At 38.0% G+C, this 16,310-nt stretch overlaps 1 protein-coding gene across 1 annotated transcript; it reads right to left on the minus strand.

The window, feature by feature from the left end:
• Positions 1–11,488: 11,488 nt before the first annotated feature.
• Positions 11,489–12,478, minus strand: LOC128516135 (trace amine-associated receptor 13c-like). The gene has a single exon (XM_053490446.1). The coding sequence runs from the start codon at positions 12,476–12,478 to the stop codon at positions 11,489–11,491; it is 990 nt and encodes a 329-aa protein (XP_053346421.1).
• Between the last annotated feature and the right edge of the window lie 3,832 nt (positions 12,479–16,310).

The following is a 16,310-nucleotide window of genomic DNA, read 5'->3' on the forward strand; positions in this document are numbered from 1 at the left end:
CTCAACTCAACCCCCATGGGGCTATTTGAGGCCAACCGATTGCCTTTTGGATTACAAAACATGCCCTCCACCTTCCAGAGGCTCATGACCTCCTGTTTTTGGTGACCTCAATTTCACCCATTTTATTATTTATCTGATATTGATATTATTTATTAATAATATTATTATTTTCTCAAAGTCTTTTTAGGAACACCTCAAAAGTCTTCAGCTGGTTCTTGACAGACTTCGCAAACACGGCTTAAAATTAAAGCCCTCCAAATGCCAGCTTGTGAGGAGAGAAGTGCCATACCTAGGCCACTTGGTGTTGGCAGATGGCATCGAACAGACCCTGAGAAAGTTAGCAAAGTTAAGGACTGGGAAAGGCCCACTAATTGCATGGAAGTGCTGCGGTTCTTAGGCTTTGTGGGCTATTATAGGAGGTACATTAAGGGCTACTCTAACCTGGCTGCTCCACTATACTACCTTACCTCCCGGGGCTCTAGGAAGAAAAAACGGGGGACCCCAAAGGGCCCTAGCACCGACCAGCCATTCGTATGGACGGCAGATTGCGAGGAGGCTTTTCAGTCTTTAAAAGAGAAACTGATAAGTGCACCAGTGCTCGGCTACCCAGACTTCAGTCGGCCCTTCCCACTGCAGACTAATGCCTCGGGAATGGGACTTGGCGCTGTGCTGGTGCAAGTCCAAGATGGTGTAGGAAGTTGTTTCATATGCACGTCGAGGTTTGAGCCCACCAGAGACAAGGTACCCAGCACATAAACTTGAGTTCCTTGCTCTGAAATGGGCTGCGACCGACAAGTTCCACGAGGTTGTGAGTGACATTATAGATGGACTGGAACAACAGGGGGATGGCCCACCCCTTGACACCAGTAAGCTGTACATGGAGGTAGGAATGGAGACACTGCCCACTATGACAATACAGGATCTAAGAGGAGGGCAAAAGACTGACCCAGTAATTGGCCCAATCCTTTACTTTAAAAGCAGGAGTCTCAAACCCAGTCAGAGCGAGAGGGTGAAAGTGGGAGCCACTGAGAAGGCTCTCAGTGGCTCCCATCTTCACCCTCTCGCTCCGACTGGTGCTTTTTTCTTAAAAGAGTGGAGGAGGTTAGTGATCAATAATGGGGGCCCTGTATCGCAGCATCAGAGACTGCCAAAAGGGGGTGGTAAAGCAGCTGATACTCCTAGAGAGGCTGCGGGAAACCGTCAAAACAGCACTTTACAATGATGCTGGGCATCTGGGATTTGAGAGAACCCTCCAGATGATGAGGGAAAGGTTTTACTAATGTTCAAGGAAATCAAGGCTTCGTGTGAACAGTGTGAGAGGTGCTGCCTTCGAAAAACTCCAAGCCCCCCTTGTCAGTATTCACAGCAGTCCCCCATGGAACTGGTCTGTTTAGACTTTCTGATGCTATAAAAGTCCAAGGGTGGCATGGAGAATGTGCTTATTGTCACAGACCACCTCTCTCGTTATGCTCAGGCATGTCCTACCAGGGACCAGAAGGCGGGTACAGTGGCCAAAGTCTTGTGGAAGAACTTTTTCTGCCGTTTTGGGTTCCCAGCCAAATTGCACGCAGACCAGGGGACGATCTTCGAAAGCACAATGGTAAAAGAGCTATGCAAGTGCACTGGAATCACCAAGACCCACACCACACCCTTACCACCCTCAAGGAAATGGCACTACCGAACATTTAACCGCTCCCTAATGAACATGTTAGGAACACTAAAGCCGCATCTGAAGCCGAGGTGGCATAAGCAAGTGGATGCCTTGACACATGCAAATACCTGCTAGCAACCCAATTCCACTGGCTACAGCCCATATTTCCTTATGTTCGGCAGGCACCCAAGGCGCCCTGTTGACCTTCTCTTGCCTTGACCTTCATACTCACCCTGTGAATATGTTCAGAACCTTTTTGAGTCTCTGTCACAGGCCTTTGCACTGGCCAATCGGGCCTCCCAGGTGGCAAAGCAACATCAGAAAAAGTATTACGACAAGAAAGCTAAAAGTGAAGACTTTAGTCTAGGGGACAGAGTGTTAGTCAAGGTCTGTCATGTAGAGGGGAAGCAGAAGTTGGGAGATCGCTGGGGGCACAGCCATATACAGTGGTGTGAAAAACTATTTGCCCCCTTCCTGATTTTTTATCATGTTTGTCACACAAAATGTTTCTGATCATCAAACACATTTAACTATTAGTCAAAGATAACACAAGTAAACACAAAATGCAGTTTTTAAATGATGGTTTTTATTATTTAGGGAGAAAAAAAAATCCAAACCTACATGGTCCTGTGTGAAAAAGTAATTGCCCCCTGAACCTAATAACTGGTTGGACCACCCTTAGCAGCAATAACTGCAATCAAGCGTTTGCGATAACTTGCAACGAGTCTTTTACAGCGCTCTGGAGGAATTTTGGCCCACTTATCTTTGCAGAATTGTTGTAATTTAGCTTTATTTGAGGGTTTTCTAGCATGAACCGCCTTTTTAAGGTCATGCCACAACATCTCAATAGGATTCAGGTCAGGACTTTGACTAGGCCACTCCAAAGTCTTCATTTTGTTTTTCTTAAGCCATTCAGAGGTGGATTTGCTGGTGTGTTTTGGGTCATTGTCTTGTTGCAGCACCCAAGATCGCTTCAGCTTGAGTTGACGAACAGATGGCCGGACATTCTTCTTCAGGATTTTTTGGTAGACAGTAGAATTCATGGTTCCATCTATCACAGCAAGCCTTCCAGGTCCTGAAGCAGCAAAACAACCCCAGACCATCACACTACCACCACCATATTTTACTGTTGGTATGATGTTCTTTTACTGAAATGCTGTATTACTTTTACGCCAGATGTAACGGGACACGAACCTTCCAAAAAGTTAAACATTTGTCTCGTCGGTCCACAAGGTATTTTCCCAAAAGTCTTGGCAATCATTGAGATGTTTTTTAGCAAAATTGAGACGAGCCTTAATGTTCTTTTTGCTTAAAAGTGGTTTGCGCCTTGGAAATCTGCCATGCAGGACGTTTTTGCCCAGTCTCTTTCTTGGTGGCGTCATGAACACCTACCTTAATTGAGTCAAGTGAGGCCTGCAGTTCTTTAGATGTTGTCCTGGGGTCTTTTGTGGCCTCTCGGATGAGTGGTCTCTGCGCTCTTGGGGTAATTTTGGTCGGCAGGCCACTCCTGGGAAGGTTCTCCACTGTTCCATGTTTTTGCCATTTGTGGATAATGGCTCTCACTGTGGTTAGCTGGAGTCCCAAAGCTTTAGAAATGGCTTTATAACCTTTACCAGACTGATAAATCTCAATTACTTTTGTTCTCATTTGTTCCTGAATTTCTTTGGATCTTGGCATGAAGTCTAGCTTTTAAGGTGCTTTTGGTCTACTTCTCTGTGTCAGGTAGCTCCTATTTAAGTGATTTCTTGATTGAAACAGGTGTGGCAGTAATCAGGCCTGGGGGTGACTACAGAAATTGAACTCAGGTGTGATAAACCACAGTTAAGTTATTTTTTAACAAGGGGGGCAATCACTTTTTCACACAGGGCCATGTAGATTTAGAGTTTGTTTCTCCCTTAATAATGTAAACCTTCATTTAAAAACTGCATTTTGTGTTCAATTATGTTATCTTTGACTAATAGTTAACGGTTTTTGATGAGCAGAAACATTTAAGTGTGACAAACATGCAGAAGAATAAGAAATCAGGAAGGGGGCAAATAGTTTTTCACACCACTGTATAATGGTAAAGAAGCAACCAGGTTTGCCGGTGTATGTAGTGCAACTGGAAGGGAGGAGGAGCGGAAAGAGTTTATCATAGAAATCTTTTGACACAGTGTATGTTTCTCCCAGAGGGGTGTAACTATGACCATATGAGAATATGAGTCAGTTGGCACGTCAGATATCGAGTTGGAGGAAGAGGATAGAGTAGTGACAGAAGGTGAAAATCGTTTGATGGAAATGGGGAATGGAACCCCCACTGAAACAGTAAACGATGAAGAGGAGCAAATGAGCACTGAGGAGACAATGAAATGAGTAACGGAAATAAGATGCTTACGACTGATGCTGGGGCAACCCCCAGTCAAGTGCCCAAACCCCCTAGAAGGAACCCAAAAAGGATCCGAAACCCCCCTGTTAAACTCTTACTGGAGGCTCAAGTTGTACAAGTGAAGAGTTTCCAACAGAATATAGAAATTGGAAGAAACTTGTGGCTATAGGCAAAAAACAAGAGAAGCAGCAAAGCACACATCCAGCCACACAGCGTGCACTCTGATAGCAGTGGATTAGTCACACATTCACTAGCTACACTCATTACAGGTTATATTTTCACGCACAACATGTTTGTTGTTTGGTGGTTTATAAATCAGTTCTCCTGATTTTGCCTAATTTGATGGCTGGGACATGATTAGGTAAAGCTGGGGTGGGTGTAGGGCAGTGAACTGAGTTGCCCACTAGGTGTCACTATAAGCATTTCTGTACATCAATTTACAGTGGAAGCTCGGATTACGAGTAACGTGGTTTACGAGTGTTTTGCAAGACGAGCAACAATTTTTAATAATTTTTTACTTGAAAAACGAGCATTGTCTTAGTTAACGAGCACCGAGTATCATGTTTCACGCATGCGCTTCTTGTTTTAACAACGAGCGTTACGTCATCACAAGTGAGCCAACGGTTTTTCTCTCTCTTGCAGCAGAATTGTATGTAATCGTCTCTCCTGCTGGGTGAATACACACACGCGCTGTGTGTGTGTGTGTGTGTGTGTGTGTGTGTGTGTGAGATGTGCGTGTGCGCGCACACACACACACACACATTAACGGAGAGACCGTTTTTAAAACCGTTTAAAAATTAGCAAGGAACATCGCTAGTCACACTCGCGTGAGTGCATACTAACGGGATTACTACTGTAAAGTAAAACACCAACAACAAAAATTAAACAGCTCCTCACCTTTGAAAACAGTCGCGACAGAGAAGAGTTTGTGTGTTTATTTGGCAACCTGAGAGGAGGGGAGCTGTAAAGCCGAGACCTATCGTCTCCCCTGCTGGGTCTTAGTGCTTGCAGTGTTTTTGAGTGTGTGTGTTTAGGTCTGTGTAAGGCAGAGAGTTTGTGTGTTTGTTTGGCAACCTGAGAGAAGGGGGCCGTAAACGCGAGAGAGCCCCCCTCCTCTCAGGTTGCCAAATAAACACACAAACTTCTCTCTGTCGCGATTGTTTTCAAAGGTGAGGAGCTGTTTAATTAGTTTTTTTTGTTTTGTTCTTGTTGTTGTTTTGCAACATCAGCAGTGATCCTGTTAGTATGCGCTCACGTGAGTGTGACTAGGAATGTTCCTTGCTAATTTTTAAATGGTTTTAAAAACGGTCTATCCGTTAATGTGTGTGTGTGTGTGTGCGCGCGCACATTTTACACACATACACTCTGCATGCACAAACGAAAACCCTTATCTGTCGGGGTTTAATTTTACATTTTTTTAAGGTAAAGTACAGGTTAATTTGTTTTATTTTTACTTTATATTTTGTATTAATTATATTTATGTATTTATTTTTTTGGGCTGTAGAACGAATAATTTAAGTTTCCATTATTTCCTATGGGAAAATTAAATTTGGTTTAAGAGTGTTTTGGAATACGAGCCCACTTCCGGAACGAATTAAGCTCGTAATCCGAGGTTCCACTGTATTTTGTAGAGTTTGAGCCTCTTGACTTGCTATAGTACTGATATACCCATAGATCGCCATTTTGGCTTCAGTTAACGTTATCAATGCTGTAGGTAAGTCATGTTAAAAGCAAGGGGAGGTTAAAAATAAAATACTTTTGATGTATGCACACTAAAGTTTAATTGAGTGATATGACTTTGTGTTTAAACTGCTAAAATAATGAAAAGAAAACGAAATGAGATGAATGTGTTTTGTTCTTTTATTTAAACATGATTAACAATGTGTTATGGATGCAGCCTGATGTAAGATTAATACAATCAGCAAAAGAATGCTATTGAATTGCATGTAGATTGAAATGAGAGGAAAACAATGTTGAGTTAATGTTATCAATGCTGTAGATCATGTTTGGTGAAATAAACAGGTCAAGCCACGATCCACAAACGGTTTGCCTTCTCCCCTCGTGTTTGTGTTTTCTCCACCATCGCACACACACGATTATAACACAACGCAGAGCAACAGGGGCGGTAACGGATGCACACGGATGGAGAGAGAGAGAAAAAGGGTTACATCTAATATATATATATATATATATATATATATATATATATATATATATATATATAAAATCACATTGGTTAAAGCATGTTTCACTGCTCACAAACAGACCATAAAATGATAAGGTTATTTTTATTTAATTTTTCATTTATAATTGCGTTTTATTTTGTTTTTGTATTTTTATTTCTATTTTTATTGCCATTTTTAGTGCTGTGAAACACTTTAAAACTTAGGTTGCTGTAAAGTGCTATAAAAATAAATGTTAATTGATTGATTGGAGTTGCTGACTTATTATATTCTTACTCTTTGGCAGCTTACTCCATTGAACGTGTAAGGATGGTTACTTTAAAACGATTTCTGACTGTGACAGGTTTGTGATTTAGCATTCTAGTACTACATGTGTATTCTGGCCAGGCAATATTAATGGGAATTTCGCATTTTGTTAGGTTCAAATTTATTGGCTTTTTGTGGCCTGTGCAAATTAGGAGTGTAATAAAATTCTTGCATAAACAATTTAAAAATCTGTTTTCAGTTTTAAAAGTTTGTATCTCAATCGGCTCCATATTTGGTTGACACTAAAAAGTTATTTTTGTCTTTTGCTTAGGAAAGATTAATTAAGGATGGCATTCAAACTTCATGGCAAATGGATACAGTTGTGTTCAAAATAATAGCAGTCCAACATCAGTAACCAGATCAATAATTGTTTTTAAGGGGAAATTATATTTCTTCATGGTAAATAATTTACTGGTTGGTGTAGTGGAGTAATAGAAAACCAACAGACCCAACAGTCATGATTGGATGCACCTGATTCTGTGTAAATTGTTCATGAATTAAAATAGGGCGTGTTCAAAATAATAGCAGTGTGAAGTTCAATTGGAGAGGTAAATTATTCTGTGAAACACAGTTGTATTTAGCTGTGCATTTCCCTCTTAAAATCAGAGTAAACCTGGTCGTTTCAGACATCGTTCAGAACAACAGCGTACTTTGATTCAAAAGTTTATTAGAGATGGAAAAACCAAAAAAGTGCAGAAAATGATAGGCTGCTCTGCCAAAATGATATCAAATGGTTTAAAATGGAGATCAAAACCAGAAAGATGAAAAACTACCATCCGAATGGATCGAAAAATAACAAATTTGGCAAAAACTCAGCCAATCATCAGTTCCAGCGTGATCAAAAAACATCTCAGGTTACTTTGCTGTAACCCTGTTCCCTGAAAAAGCAGGAACGAGATGCTGCAAGAAAACGCTATGGGAACATCTTTTTCGTGTTGCCGGTTGTGAAGCATGTGTGTACCAAACACGCCAAATTTTGGCTTATATAAACTCGGTCAGGTGATGTCGTCTGATGAGACGCACCTGCAGGTTATAAATAGGAGTATTACACAGCAGACCAAATAGTCATAAGCACGTCCCTCCTCCAAACAGCTCAGCAATGAGCATTTACTTAATGAGTCGTTTACATGAATCACTGATCAATAGCTCATGATGCATACATTTAAACAATTTATTCATACAGATTTACCTGTATTACATGGAAAGTTACAGGTTTGTTACCGAATTTACTCAGATAAAGAGCCATATAAGAACTGTGGCAGCGGGCACACCTAAAAATAAATGCAGGATTATTTTTTATAGTCTAAATTAAAATGCTTTTATAAATGTGGGCTATTGTTATCTACTTCAAATTACAATGTCTCGCTTGATATTATCTGCAACTATGTGCGGCTCTAGATGAGCTGCGGCTCATTAATCCTGGAGATAATGAACTGAGGCATCAGTCTATAGTTATAGAGCGCCACTCAGCGGTAAAAGCCAGCAAATGCACAAACCCGCCGCAACAGTAAAAGTAACATACTACTGTCCACTTACTGTAACAAAAGTTCTTTAAATTAACAGGATCAATGTGAGGAAAGGAGCAGCATGTGTAGCTCCAACCATCTAAAGCAGAATCCAGCTGGAGCTGTTCCTTCTCTGGATGCCTCAGGAACCTCGCAGGATTGGCCCTTTGTCTACTGAAGCTAGCACAATCTCCAGATGCCTCGGGATGGGTAGAAAAATACAGAAAAGATGGAGTGAATAAGCGTAGTTGCCATTCAAGATAAATGTACTGGAGTATAGAGTATTAGTAGGGCCAGGGGTAGCTCAATGGTTAAGGCGTTGGACTACGATTCGGAAGATCCCAGGTTCAAAACCCACAACCACCAGGTTGCCACTGTTGGGCCCTTGAGCAAGGCCCTTAACCCTCAACTGCTTAGATGTGTAATGAGATAAAAATGTAAGTTGCTCTGGATAAGAGCGTCTGCCAAATGCCCAAATGTAAATGTATTACGTTATGGGATGAGTTACGTGTATGCCAAATTAAAGAAATGCATCTTGAATCTACTTTTAAACTGGGAAACTGTGTCTGAACCCCAAACACTGTCTAAAAGGCTATTCCAAAGCTTTGGAGCTAAATATGAACATGCCCTATCCCTTTTTGTGGATTTTAAAATTCTGGAACCTACCAGAAGTCCGAAGTTTTGTGATCTTAAGCAACGAAGTGGATTGTGAAGTATCGGAAAAATGGTTAGGTATGTGGGAGTTAAACCATTTAGAGCCTTGTATGTAAGTAATACTATTTTGCAGGGATGATAATATTATATAATAATATCAACACCGTGGTGAAAAAGGCGTGGGCAGCATCTGTACCACCTCAGACAATTGAGAGACTTTAGACTGCCCTCCAGGGTGCTCAGGAATTTTTACTCCTCCACCATAGACAGCTTCCTGAAGGGAAACAGCACCTGGTTCGTGAACAGCACCATGCAGAACAGACAAGCCCTACAGAGTGTGGTGCAGCCAAGCTTCCTGACCTACACTCAATCTACAGCTAGCAGTGCTTGACCAAGGCCAGGAAGATCGTGAAGGACCTCAGCCATGCTAGCAATGGACTGTTCTCTCGTTTGCGGACTGGAAAGCGATTCTGCTCCTTGAAGGCCAACACAGAGAGACTAAGGAGAAGCTTCTTCCCGCAGGCAATAAGGTCACTCAACCACAACACCATACAAGACTAATACAATTTTCTAAAACATCCACAATCATGACATTGGCTCTCAGACGCATCCTGGACACTTATGGACACATTCATGCACACTTTATATCTATGATTTATTCTTGGATCATGCACACAAGTCACTTTAATAATACAGTGAAACCTCGGATTGTGAGTAAAGCAGTTTGCAAGTGTTCCGCAAGATAAGCAAAGATTTAAAATAAATTTTGACTTACATATTTTATTTTGTGTTTGTAAGTGCGTGTGTACAGCACATGTGTACTGTTTCTTATAGCACACGTGTGCGCATGTAAATAAAAAAAAGTCTCATTAGAGGTTAAAAATCCATTTTCTCCATCAGCCTGTCATGTGCACACACTCTGCTCTACACAGAAACACTGCTCTGTCACGATTCTTTTCAAAGGTAAAGTGCATGTTCATTTGTTTGTTTGTTTTACTTTATAGCAGTGATTACGTTAGTATGCGCTCACAGGATTGTCATTAGCTATGATCTTTGCAATTTATTTTGACAAAACAGCCTTTTCGTTGATGTCTGTGTGTGTGTTTGTGTGAAATTCAAATAAGAGAGGAGAAAGGTTTACTGTGTAAAATGAGAAGGGGAAGATGGGAGGGGCTGAAAGTAAGAGTCTCCTCTTACTTTAGCTCCACACACACACACACACACACACAGCACCTGCATGCATAAATGGAAACACTTATATATCTGGATATATTTTTACTTTTTTTTTTAAAGGTAAAGTGCAGGTTAATTTGTTATATTTTTACTTATATTTTGTGTTAATTACATAACATATAATATATATATTTTATAACCAAATTGAATGCAGTTAATATGGCAATATTTTATTTATTATACATGATGAAATTACATGTAGTTAATCTGACCAGAATTTTTTATTAGGCATCGCAAAACTTTATCAAGTTAGAATGACCAAATTTTTGTTTTTGTTTTGATTAAATTAATGTATGTGTATATATTTTAAGATTACAACAAATGATTTCAAACTGGTTAGATTTTGTTAGAGAAATGCAATTCAATTGGGTGAAAAAGTTTTTCCATAATTTAGTTACGTTTATTCAACAACTTTTTAAAAGAATTGAATCAAAATTAAAACCTTTTTTATAAACTTTAGTTATTAATTAGAAATTAATTACTATTTTAATCAGTTTATTTTTCTGTGTATTATTTTTAATAGTTAAGATATTGTCTGACTATAATAATAATAATATTAATATTAATAATAATAATAACAATAAATGGATATCAAAAAAGGCTGCTATGGTGAACACATACAGTATTTATATACACACAATACAATGTCTTTAAGTATTGAATTAATAAAAAGTTTGCAAAAAAAAACACTTTAGGAAACTCTATTCGGCTGAACAACACATCACATATCAAGTGGGTTTTAGAAAAGCTGCAGAACTACCTCACTGGTCGTTGATTTTGTCCTCTGTAATTTTATAAATGAACACACTCCTCATACATTAATGTGGTAAAGTGCCTCATATTAAACACAAACCCAGTGATAATCTTGTTGATTAATTGATTGCATCATATCTGTTTATTTGAATGTTGTTTAATTACCTAAAGTTAAAACATCCCACCATTTTTTAAATAATTAATCTATTTCTAATTAGACATACTGTATTGGCTTTATGGAAATGTTTTCGACCCTCTAACATTTTCATATAAATGTGTAAAAAGTAAGAGACATAAAATGCTTTCTGGGGATGTGAACATATGTTATTGTGGTAGTGTTTTATTATTAAAAATGCGTTTCCATTTAATTTTTTTATGATTCCGTTAATATTTTGACTTTACAGGCTCTGAGTGTCTTTTAGTGAAGTTAAATAAATTTTTATCAAGTTGATATAAATCACATTTCTCCTCACAGTGACTTAAAATGAACTAAGATCACTATAAAAGTATCTTAAATATTTGCAATTTATTGAATGCTTTCTATAAGCCCTATATAAAGTAGAGTATAGATAAATAAAAAGGTTGATTTTGAAACACTTCTGATTCCTCTATACTGATGTAAGGGAACCTTAGTTTTAAGAAAGGCGTTATATGTAACTTAATATCACCCGCTGTGTAAAATTCACATTTATGTGTAGTTTTCTTAACATTTCTCTCCTATTTTATGCTTTTGTGGAAAATTAAATTTTTATAATATATATTTTTTTATCATCATTTTTTTCACCATAAAATTAAAATTACTTATATTTAGGCACTTCAATAGAATAATAAAAAAATATCATGAAAGAACATTGATTGATGCAGAGTCAATGTGAAATATTCGCAGAGTTAGGATTAATTTAATGCACCTCCTAAACCACGGGTAAAACAAAGCATAAATAAATGGATTAATTGTGGAGTTAAGATAAACCATAATAAAAAAAATTTGAAAAGATACTGACTGAAATTCTATAATATTGCCTAATAAACTGTAAATAAAATATGGGAGTAAACATGCCAGAAACACAGACACTAAAATGCCGAGGACTTTAGCTGCTTTTCTCTCAGATTTCATTGAGTGTGAGGTGATTTTCTGTGTTTTAGGCCGTGTGTGATTATTAAGCTCTCTGATAGCAGTGGCATGTTTCTTAGCAATCACAAAAACCAGAGTATACAATATGATTATGATAGAAAGCGGAAATATGAAGGAAAATACAAGATCAATTATGGTCCAAATCATAGTCATACGGAGAACACACTCCCTGGGACAGAATACAGAACTTGTAAAGTTTCTATTGAGATATAGGACTGCTGAGTTATATGCCACCACTGCAGACCAGTTTAAAACAACAGCAACACAAGTGATTCTCACAGAGACAATGTTCATGTAGAGAAAGGGGTTTGAGAGAGCCAAATACCGATCCACAGCAATCTGAGCAATAGTATAGATTGATATTGTAAGAAGACTATTAGCTAGCCAGTAGATTGTGCATAAATCTCTTGCAAAAGTCCAGCATGACTCAATAGTCCAGATTAACATTAGTGGCATTACAAAAATACCAACAAGGAAGTCCGACACAGCCAAGGAGAGCACAAGCATGTTGCTTGGTGTGTGAAGCTGCTTAAAGTGAAAAACAGAGATGATGATGAGCATATTTCCACACACTGTTAGCAGAACCACAGCAGCTGAACACACATACAGTAAGATATAAACTGCAGGAGATACAGATCTCTCTGGACAGGAGAAATGCTCACAGCGATCAGACTGATTAAGCTCTGTCAGGTTCATGAAAACAGAATTTCATAATGAATACAAAATTTGAAGTAAAACAGGAATCTCTGGTGTTTTTATACAATAGAATTAAATCACGCCTCCCTAATTTGAGTGACAGCATTATAGATATGATGTAATGCCTTGTTTAAACACAAGGACTAAACTAAATATCACAGGAATGTTTCATGTGGTCTGGGCTGGACTGATGGCACCCTTGGAATCCCTTTAATTTCTGTCAAGTAAAATGTTCAAGTTCATTAATATAAAATTAAATACACATTTTTTGAAAATAGTTCAATACAGTAATATAATTGTTTTATTCTCTCAAGCTAAATTGTTTTTAGTTCCTTGCTCTAACATAAACATGCAAATGTGGATTTAACATAAAAAAAATAAAAATGTTTACACTGAAGTGCCTAATCTAATTAATGAATAAACTTTGTTTTGATGTTTTAAATATTGTGAAAGTTCTCAAAAATGAAAAAAAAAAAAAAAAAAAATTAATGCTTGATTTGCCTGTTGTGGACCTAAGTTTTTTCTACGCTCACAGACATACCGTTTTTTACAGTGTTATTATTCAGCTCAAGGTTGCGTAGCTGAGGAGATGTGGTGCATGGTTCAGACAATCCGGGCTAACTGTGTGGTGGAAATTAAATTAACAACTCTGGAGACTTCAAATAAAGTCACATGAGTACATGTTTATTTAAACAGTGCTGGACATCTTTGTTACACGCACCGCAAAAGTTTCTGCAAGAAAAAGGATCCCCCCTCACCCTCCACACTGTGCCTTAAATATTCTTACAGAGCAGGTCATAGTGACATCTCATAATATTTAATTAAACAACAGAGCTGTTCCCTCAGGTGCTGATATACAGGCGAGTTACATCTCCTGATGCTGAGTTTCTATTACCATAGACAGATCAAGGCCATTTGATTGGTACCATTAAACATTTTATTTCTATTTATTCTATGTTTTGCTGGCAAAATACATTTTAGGTAAGGCGTCTGCTCAGTCTTGTTAAATCGTTTTAAACCCATAAATTCTGCCAATTCCCCCATCCATGAAACAGGTTTGATAACATCACACCTAGATCAAAGGTGAGAAGAGGGATTACAGTAACTGAGCACACTGTCGCGTTATATATACTGTAAAACACGCGTCTATCAGCCTTTTGATAAAAAGGCTGCCTTTTGTAAAGTGAAAGTTCGAGCTGCGGGTTTCCGCACGGCGACGAAAAGCTTCATTTCAGTCATAAATTCACAATCAAATTCCAGCTATTATTTCCAGCCGTGGTCAAATAATGAATGAAATTACATTTAGGCATTTGGCAGATGCTCTTATCCAGAGCGACTTACATTTTTTTTATCTCATTATACATCTGAGCAGTTGAGGGTTAAGGGCCTTGCTTAAGGGCCCAACAATAGCAACTTGGTGGTTGTGGGGTTTGAATCTGGGACCTTCTGAACCATAGTCCAATGCCTTAACCACTGAGCTACCACTATTATTCAATGCTGGACACCAACAGCTAAAAACATTATTATTATTCTAAAAAGCCCGAAGCACTTTGTGTTCATAAAAGAATATTTACTTTATATATTTATATATATAAACCATTTCAGGTGACTATCTCTTGAAGCTCATCAAGAGAATGCCAAGAGAGTGCAAAGCAGTAATCAGAGCTTTTTTGTGGCTATTTTGAAGAAACTAGAATATAAAACATGTTATCAGTTATTTCACCTTTTTTTTGTTAAGTACAGAACTCCACATGTGTTTAGTCATAGTTTTGATGCCATGATGTAAATAGTCATAAAAACAAAGAAAACACATTGAATAAGTGAAGGTTTATCCAAACTTTTGGCCTGTACTGTATATTGTTCATTCATCTCTTCTAATAATGGCGACACATTTTTAGGTTTTAAATGATACGTTGGCATATGCACAAATCAGGACATTCGCATAGTTAACACTCTTAGATAGCCTACTACCAGGAATAAAATAAATTTCAATACCATTTAAACTGAGGCATTGCCATGGCTTTTATTGTTTTGTCCTTGTTAAGACATTACAAAAACTATATAAAAACTTTTTAACCATAAATTTGGGCATCTCATTTCATCATTATGAAAATAATATGAAGCAAATATTCATACGTTGATTATGAAATATCTGTTGTAAAACAAAATTAAATTCATATTTGCTTCACCATTGGAAACAATATTGTTTTAGGCTAACTTATTATACACAATTCTTCGATGTACTTGGTCCGGCTTTTAGATTAAGTCCTTCCATGCACCATCTGGTGGATATTCAGTAAATCACAAAACATTTATTTAAATTCCCGAATGTTGCTTGCGGCAAGTCGAGGCACACCAGGCGCCAAATTGCGGCATCTCTTGGGAAAACATTCACATTTTTAATGGCCACATCTGTATGATGAAAATTACAGGCCTCTTTCTTATTTTTAAGTGGGAGAACTTGCACAATTGGTGGCTGACTAAATACTTTTTAGCCCCACTGTATATGTTCAACACTTATATTAAAGAACTAGGCTAAGAAATAATTTTCTAAATGGTTGTATTTCCTCAGCCCTGTACTTCTGACCAAGGGCATATTAGGCCCTGAACATGAGATGATCATAGTAAAGTTGATATTGGCTTACATAATCTCTGTGCTAATGGAATTGAAATAAATTCTTTACTTGTTAATATGCATATACTCTATATCCTGATAAGGACTTGACAGCTGTGCAGAAATCGCAAAGAGAAATAGGATTAAACAATTCTTAGATATCCCTATAAAGACCTATGTAGGGTTTCAGCTCTGGTTCAGAAGTGAATCAAATCTTTGGGTTAATTTTTTCAAACTGAATTAAAATTTATAATGTGCACTTTATCGACTACCCATCCACAGTTTTGTAAAATTCAGTGTATCTCACCAGGTCTGCTTATCACATTGCCACCGATGATGATAAAATCTAGTACAGTATTTAGCAATTTTGAGCAAGGTAACTTTTTAACTAAGATCTGGGCAAATGTTTAGACTTTAAATACACAACCAAGACCACAGTTCTTTATCAAGAAACAGGAATTTATTTGACTAATCTATGATACATTAAACTACACTACTTAAACACACACATGCCTGCACACAAATACACACAAATAGTTCAAGGGTAAGAGTTAAATTAAGTTTTCTAGTATTGTTGATTAGACCTGAGAAAGTCGCAAGAGAAGAGCCTTGGGTTTAATCTTACGGTTTAGTTATGTAGCGAGCACCAATTTCAGCAAGGTATAAAGAATAAAGAATAAAATTGTTTGGTTACATGTGTTGCTTTGTGGTCTTCCTCTGTGATTCACCTTTAGTGGTAGGGAATCAGGGCATTGCTGATTGGCTGGTGCTCTGAAGCTGGGATGACGTCTCTTGGGCAAGCCCTTCGGTAATGGGTTGATTGCTTGGTTATTAACGGCGGAGCTCTGAAATTCTTCATTGCGGGACTTTGGAGTTCTGGCATAAAGATTCTTGAAGGTCTTGAAGAGCTGTTTGCTTGCTGGTCAGATGCAGGGTGAAAGTTGATGGTGGAAGAGTGATGAAAAAGCTTGCTTCGACCCGTAGATGACGTTGGATGAAAATTAGATAAAATTCAAACCTTATGACACCTTTTAAGTTATGGAGAATAATCAAACAGAAACACAAGAATAAGACATGCTAAATAAATGTATGTATACTGACATGTTTTAAAGATTGCATGAAATAGAGTATCGTGCTGTATGCCTCTTTGTTCGTTGAGCCACGTTTTTGGGTTTAATTTTCAGTATCTGGTCTCAGCGTAGCTCCAGGCACAGAGAG

The sequence above is a fragment of the Clarias gariepinus genome, chromosome 2, assembly GCF_024256425.1.
Source record: "Clarias gariepinus isolate MV-2021 ecotype Netherlands chromosome 2, CGAR_prim_01v2, whole genome shotgun sequence".
Classification (NCBI taxonomy): domain Eukaryota; kingdom Metazoa; phylum Chordata; class Actinopteri; order Siluriformes; family Clariidae; genus Clarias; species Clarias gariepinus.